Source organism: Poecilia reticulata, chromosome 13 (assembly GCF_904066995.2).
Source record: "Poecilia reticulata chromosome 13, P_reticulata-male-v2, whole genome shotgun sequence".
Classification (NCBI taxonomy): Eukaryota; Metazoa; Chordata; class Actinopteri; order Cyprinodontiformes; family Poeciliidae; genus Poecilia; species Poecilia reticulata.
In genome coordinates, this window is record NC_088842.1 from 15,593,517 (window position 1) to 15,600,532 (window position 7,016).

General features: G+C 38.6%; 1 protein-coding gene across 3 annotated transcripts in view; it reads left to right on the forward strand.

Moving 5' to 3' along the window:
* The window catches only part of p2ry2.1 (purinergic receptor P2Y2, tandem duplicate 1), a 44,341-nt gene extending 37,390 nt beyond the window's left edge, over positions 1 to 6,951 (forward strand). Inside the window, exons 1-5 of one of the 3 annotated variants that reach the window (XM_008425549.3) lie at positions 1,809 to 2,416; positions 3,497 to 3,850; positions 4,662 to 4,830; positions 4,933 to 5,284; positions 5,366 to 6,951. In XM_008425549.3, coding sequence (XP_008423771.1) covers positions 3,514 to 3,850; positions 4,662 to 4,830; positions 4,933 to 5,284; positions 5,366 to 5,557 — 1,050 coding nt within the window. In that variant the 5' untranslated portion in view covers positions 1,809 to 2,416; positions 3,497 to 3,513 and the 3' untranslated portion in view covers positions 5,558 to 6,951. The other 2 variants (XM_081614684.1, XM_081614683.1) reach the window with 2 other exon arrangements.
* The last annotated feature ends 65 nt before the right edge of the window (positions 6,952 to 7,016 follow it).

Here is a 7,016-nt window from a genome sequence, read left to right on the forward strand (position 1 = left end):
CTCTCCAGTAAAATATAACCAAATGGTCCAAGCTGTTCAAGCTTAATACGTGTTAGTAATCATGGAAAAAAACTTCCTTTTTACTAATTTGATCCTGAAAGTTTCCACCTCTCCCAAAGCGGATTATCTTAATTTCAAGGTTTTCAGAGCAAATGTCTTTAAAGAATTCTCATAAAGCCATTATCAAATTATTTGACCAGATAGTATGACTCCAGTCATATGGTAATATTGGCTAACAGTGGAAAAGGCGAGGTGTATGCCCTCTACGGTGACATACATGTAAGGTTAAGGAACAGTAAATGATTAATGCGCAGAGTTTCTAAAAGCAGGTAAGACATTAAGCGCCTCTTCTCACCTTCCTTTTCAATATTAACACCTCACATACACCCACACGAGGCTATTCATTGAAGCCAAACTCATCTACAGTTAGTGCTCAAGGCAGGAAGGAAAATGGATGACATTCATTTCTGGATGATATTGTATTTTGAGAGGATACCGAGACAATTATTTTGATGTATGGTTTGTTTTCTTTTGGCCGAATTAAGGTAAGAAAGCAGATGCTATACACTATATTCTAGACACGGTGTCTCCTACGTTGAAGCTTGCTTGTTTTCCAGTGAATAAAGCATTCCCAAGAAACATTTTCATATCTTGCACCACATCAAGGGCAGACAAACTCTTGCTGGAAAACACAGTGCACCTTGGGGATGAGCACACCGTGTTACATCAGCTGGCTGGCCTACAATAATTTTTTGTTTTGTTTTTTGTTTTCCCTTCTCCTGGCTTGCCTGCCAAAGACTTATCAGTTTTATAAAAGTTTAAATAGAACTTTTATAAAACTTAAAAGGTATAAAAGGTTGTGTTGGTGAACGTGTTTCAATATTTGACAGCAGCATAACTTTGGAGGTCCTGTGTGGGCAATATTAGTATTGTTTTGCTTCAGACGATTGAGATCAGGAATGATAATATTTTTACGATCAGGGCTCATGAGAAAAACAGTGGTTTGGGCTCTAGTTCCTTCATTTTCCTGTAATAGTAGTAGTTTAATTATAAAGTGGGAGAGATGTGCCAATAGGGTTATGCAAATGTATTATTTAGCTATTGCATTCTATCTCCTTTTTGTGGAGATAGAAAAAGGAGATAGAATGCAATAGCTAAATAATAAATTTGCAATAATTATAATAAAAATTTAAATCCTTTATAAATACAGTCCAAAAGCAAATAAACGTGTATTTGGTTGATTTTATCTTTGACGTAACAGTACTTTTTGGATACAGTCCTCTTAAATAGTGCCCTATTAATAACAAAAATGCATTGAATATGTGGATAATATTATATTATTATTATATTACATAATGGATACTATTAATGGAAAAACTGACAAATATCAAACAGCTTTTGTTGGAGGCAGTGTGATGATGATAGACAAGTCTCTTCATCAGAACACTCTCTTTGAAATTGGATTAGTTTAATTTAACCAAACCCAGAAAATTCAAAACAAAGAAGTGTTTGTGACTATAATTTCTTCTTTGTTATTCTTTTCATAAAAGTCATAATTTAAACAGTCATGTTTTATTTATAGATTTTTAAAGAGAAATACACAAACAAAAAAAAAACAATAACACTAACATGCCAAAACTGTTCTAACAAAGAAGCAAAAACATAAAACAATCCCATATAGATTACTTAATTGACAAAAATGAAGACCCCTATATTGTCCATATTTCATGTTCTATAAATAACATTAAATTGCCATATTGTGTACTTGCCAGCATGCACAAAACCTATATGTATGTAGGTTCTGGGTTCGATTCCCGGCCCCGGTCTTTCTGCATGGAGTTTGCATGTTCTCCCTGTGCATGCGTGGGTTTTCTCCGGGTACTCCGGTTTCCTCCCACAGTCCAAAAACATGACTGTCAGGTTAATTGGCCTCTCCAAAATTGTCCCTAGGTGTGAATGTGTGTGCGCATGGTTGTGTGTCTCTGTGTTGCCCTGCGACAGACTGGCGACCTGTCCAGGGTGACCCCGCCTCTCGCCCAGAACGCTAGCTGGCACCAGCAACCCTCCCAACCCCACTAAGGGACAAGGGTGTAAAGAAAATGGATGGATGAATGGCTATATATAAGAATAAGAAATAGTATAAGAAAGTATAAGAAAGTTGCAAGTGTGCTTTGAATTTTATATATTTTTGAAATGTTATGCATGTAAGATCAAAGATTTGGACAGTTTAAGGCTGTAAATGGGAGAAATAGTATCCGAGCCCTCAGGGTAAAACGTGCAGGCTGCAGCTTGTCAGTCTAGCACACACCTCCAAGTTCTTTACCAACCCAAAGTTCCTACATTCACACTCAGCCAAAAAAGCAGCACGCTGAGGATTCCTCGCTTAGGAGAGGCAGCGCTAAAACTCCTGTTTAATGTGAGTAGCCCTTTAATTTTATCAGTTTTATAGATCTATGTGAGAAACTACTTCATCTGGAAAGTACAGGATGTTGATGCATAGCTGCATGTGCTTAGTTTTTCCTGCTTTGCACACTAAAAGTTAGGAGAACTCGGTGGATTTTTTTAAAGAAGTGGCTAATTCTTAACTATTATCAGGGAGAGTTAGCCTTCCTCAGTTTCAGAGAGGACACTGTAAGAGGGGGACACTCATGGGGAATAGAAGACTCGTTTTACAAAGAAAACAGAAAGAGAACAACAAAATGACAGGGTTTTTTCCAAACTGACAGGGAAAAAAGGTTTGCTCTTATATTTGCATAAATACATTGTGTTTGTGTTATGTAATGTAATGTTAATGCATGACTGATTTAAGCTGGTGACTGTACAGAAATGCCAGCTGAAGCTGAGCGAGGCACTGTTGTTGCTTGCGGGAGATAAAGTCTTCAAAGAGTTTTGAAACTGAGCCTGGTTTGAGTTAGAAAGTTGTTTCTCTCTTCTGTTGCACAGCTGTGTGTCTTCAAAAACTACGGCATGCAGACTGTGAGGGTGACGGTTGATTATCTGCATGGAAGTACGGCTGCAATAAATATTGTGTTGCAACAGTGTAATCTGTGTAAATCAGTAAATGGGCAAAGAAACGACTTACATTTAGTTATAAAACCTACAAACACTACATCTTGAAATGTTCAAATCTTTGTACTCATTCAGGAGAGCAAAAAAATAAAATAATTCATGAATTTTAATTAAATGTATATTTACAGTCACATACAATATTCATCATTTTGGTTATTTTCCCCATTTCATAGGACTTCATATTTTTCTCTCATTAATTCTAGCGCCCACTCAGAGAGAAAATACAAAATCAACAATTGAATGACTCAATCTCTGCTGAGTAACTTTGACCGTAGCTCTGCATGATTTGATCTGAACTGTGCTGCTGAATCAGGACGAGATGAGCATCTTACGACGATGACACATTTCCTGCGTCCACATGCCCTCTGAATAACACCTGCATATTAAAGTGAACTCACTCGTAACCAGTCAAAATCTTCCCCGTCAGGTGCTGTCACAATCAACATGGCCTACTCTCACATCAACGTGACCAACAGCTCCAACTCCAGTAGCCCCTTCTGTCGATTTAACGAAGACTTTAAATTCATCCTCCTTCCCGTCAGCTACGCCCTGGTTTTCGTCATTGGTCTGGCGTTGAACGCCACAGCTCTGTTTGTGATGGTGTTCAGGACGAAGCGATGGAAGCCTTCCACCATTTACATGTTCAACCTGACGATGTGTGACACACTCTACATCTTCACTCTTCCCTTCCTCATCTTCTACTATGCCGACGAGAACGACTGGCCCTTCAGCGAGCCGGTCTGCAAGCTGATACGCTTCCTGTTTTATGCCAACTTGTATGGTATGGCACAGGCCAAGACACACACACACACACACACCTGTGATACAACACACACTGTGTATCGCTTCTGAAATGTGATGCACAGAGGAAGTGGTAGAGCAAAGGAAAATCGTGCCATTTGGCCATAATCTGATATATTACTGGCAAATATCACGACTACATAATGATACGTGTTGGCACAGCATATAATCAACAAGAAGACATGGTGAAAGCTTAGCAGTATCTCAATGGCTTGTTACTGAAGAATCCACAAATCACTACTTAATGTTTTTTTCAAACACATTTGTGCAATATAATATAGGGACATATCTAAAGGATGCAGGACTGCAGCCTATTTGATGAACTCTCAATGAAGGCAACTAGTGTCAGAAAAATCTAAAAGAAAAGAAGTCAAGTATAGGGCATAGGGTTTATCTGTGTGTGATTTAATATTAGTGTAAACCCAGCTGTTCTATGATGTTTTCTGAGATTTGTAGAGAACGTTTCTGAAAAAATAGCATCACAAACAACTTTAAAGCAGCGTTGGGCCATAAAATAGTATTAGAAACTCATCTGAAACTAGAGAAAGGAAAGGCACAATTTTAACCTTCCAAAAAATGCATTCTATAATGTTTTAAAAGCATGTATCGCATTACTATCACTTCAAAATGATGCACTACTTTTTGTTGATCAGTCATAAAAAAGAATCCAATGCTATAAATTGAAATGTATCCTTATAAAGTCCAGAAAGTTTTAAAATGTTTACCAAGTTACTAACATTCACTCATACTAATATATATGAAGAACATACAGTTATTGATCTGCTTTGCAGGTTCTATTCTATTCCTCTGCTGCATCAGTCTCCACCGGTTTCTTGGTATCTGCCATCCCGTCCGCTCGCTCAGCTGGGTCAGCGCTCGTCGGGCCAGGCTGGTGTCTGTAGCAGTGTGGGCGTGTGTTTTATTCTGCCAGGCTCCGATTCTCTACTTTGCAAGAACAAGGTTATTAAACTATATTTTACATCTCGTCTGCAACTGAAAACTGAACAGTCGGCCATTTTGCTCCCACAGCTTTGAATGTATTTTATGTATGTCCTCTGCCAGGGATGTAAAGACAGAGCGAATCTGCTATGACACCACCAGCTCAGAGCTTTTCAATGACTTCCTGGTGTACAGCTCAGTCGTGTCGGTGCTCATGTTTGCCTTGCCCTTCATGGTGGTGATGGTTTGCTACGGCCTCATGGTTCGGAAGCTACTGGAGCCCGGCTGGGGGTCTAACAAGAGAGGCGAAGGTGACGGCGAAGGAGGCGGTCTGAAGGCCCAACGGTCAAAGCAGAAGTCTGTGAAGATGATCATCATTGTGCTGGCAGCGTTCATGCTGTGCTTCCTCCCTTTTCACCTGACCAGAAGTCTTTACTATTCATTTAGATACCTGAGACAGGTGGATCCATCACAGGTATGTGCCCGGCCTGTTTCCGGTTTTAATTGGCTCACAGTTTGTTTGAAACTCCTCAGATATCCAATATGTGTTCATCAGATCAGCTGCAGTTTGCTGGAGGCTGCCAGTGTGGCCTACAAGGTGACGCGACCTTTAGCCAGTGCCAACAGCTGCGTGGACCCGATCCTTTACTTCCTGGCAGGACGGGACGCTCGCAGCACTCTGACCAAGAAGAGCAAATCATCCTCACAAAATCCCACCATGAGACATTGTTTGACGACAAAACTCTGATTCCCTGTCCAAAACTTCAGTGGATTCTTTATTAAGCAGTTCAGATAGTTGGAACATCTTCATGGAGCCTGGCATTTTTTATTTTTTTTTTCAAAATTGAATAAGCATTTAACGGCATGTTGTACACTACTTGGAATTTTTTCCATATTCCTTGGACTTTGCTAAACATTTTTACATTTCACCCTAAGCACTAATTAGTTTTGAGCGTCTGATCTTTGTAAGTTGCTTCCTGACAGAGAGTATCATTTATAATATATTTGATCTCTACCTCTAAAAGCAACCTGGAGATAAAGCCTCTTTATACAAGTCTTGCCAATGAAATAGTAATAATGTCTGTTTATAGCCAAAATAAGAATAAATTATTTAATTGCTAATTTAATTCCCAAAGCTTTGATATGTTGGGAATGTCAATAGGACTTACAGTAAAAATAATGTTCTCAACATCAAGATACAATCCCCACCATGAAGTGCTTTCGTCACTGTACTAATTGAATATCTTTGACAATTGAGCCTATTTGCTCAATATCCCAGTTGATGTAAATAGTCAATACTTTCATTTATTTTCGTTAGCTCCAAAGGAAATCCCTAATAAGCAACCTGAAGTACCACCAATAGTATCGAGGTTTGACAATCACCAGTCAAGTCCTTGTAATGTGTAGCGATCAGCAGTAGGGGGCGGTAGTTACGAAGGAATTTTGGTTCTTCAAGCTCCTGTTCCTGTCGCACACTCTGATAACAACAAACATCTCACATGCATACATGTCAAACCACAATACGCTATGGATAATCAACAATGAAACAGTTTAAAATACAGCTCTTCTTTATTTCATGAGTAAAAACAGCATACAGAAATAGAGATATAATAGTGATATAATAAAATGAAGCACGATATAAATAAAAACCCAAAAATCCGATGAGATGTTTTTTTCATCCTTCCTGCATAGTTTGAAAACAGTTAATGCTGACAACACCAAAGCAATGAAATTGGATGAAAACACGTGATCATCAGCTTGGGGTAATAAATGCCCTCTCCTCTACATACGTTGTGTTATTTTTAAACAGCATAACATGAGCATAATAAAGTAATTAAATCTGATAATAGCCATACTCTTGGAAAACAAAAGTCTGCGTAAGCGTCCGGACTACCTGCAGTTTGTTAGTTTGTTAAAGAACTATGATGGATAAAATGTGAGTTTGTGTAGCTCAGGATGAGAGAGAGAAAAAACACTGATATGTTTAACCCTAGATTAAGAGTAGAAAACCATTTCAGACAGCAGTTCAGCTTATATGAATGACAGAGTCCTGTCACCGGTGCAGTGCAGCTGTTTACCCCTGAATTACTTCATACGTACTACGTGTTAGAGTATAAAATCAAAATAAAGAGTTTACTTGTGTATGCTCTCAGTCTTATTTACATATTTACACCTATATACATGTTTTGTTTTTTTAATTGTGGTCT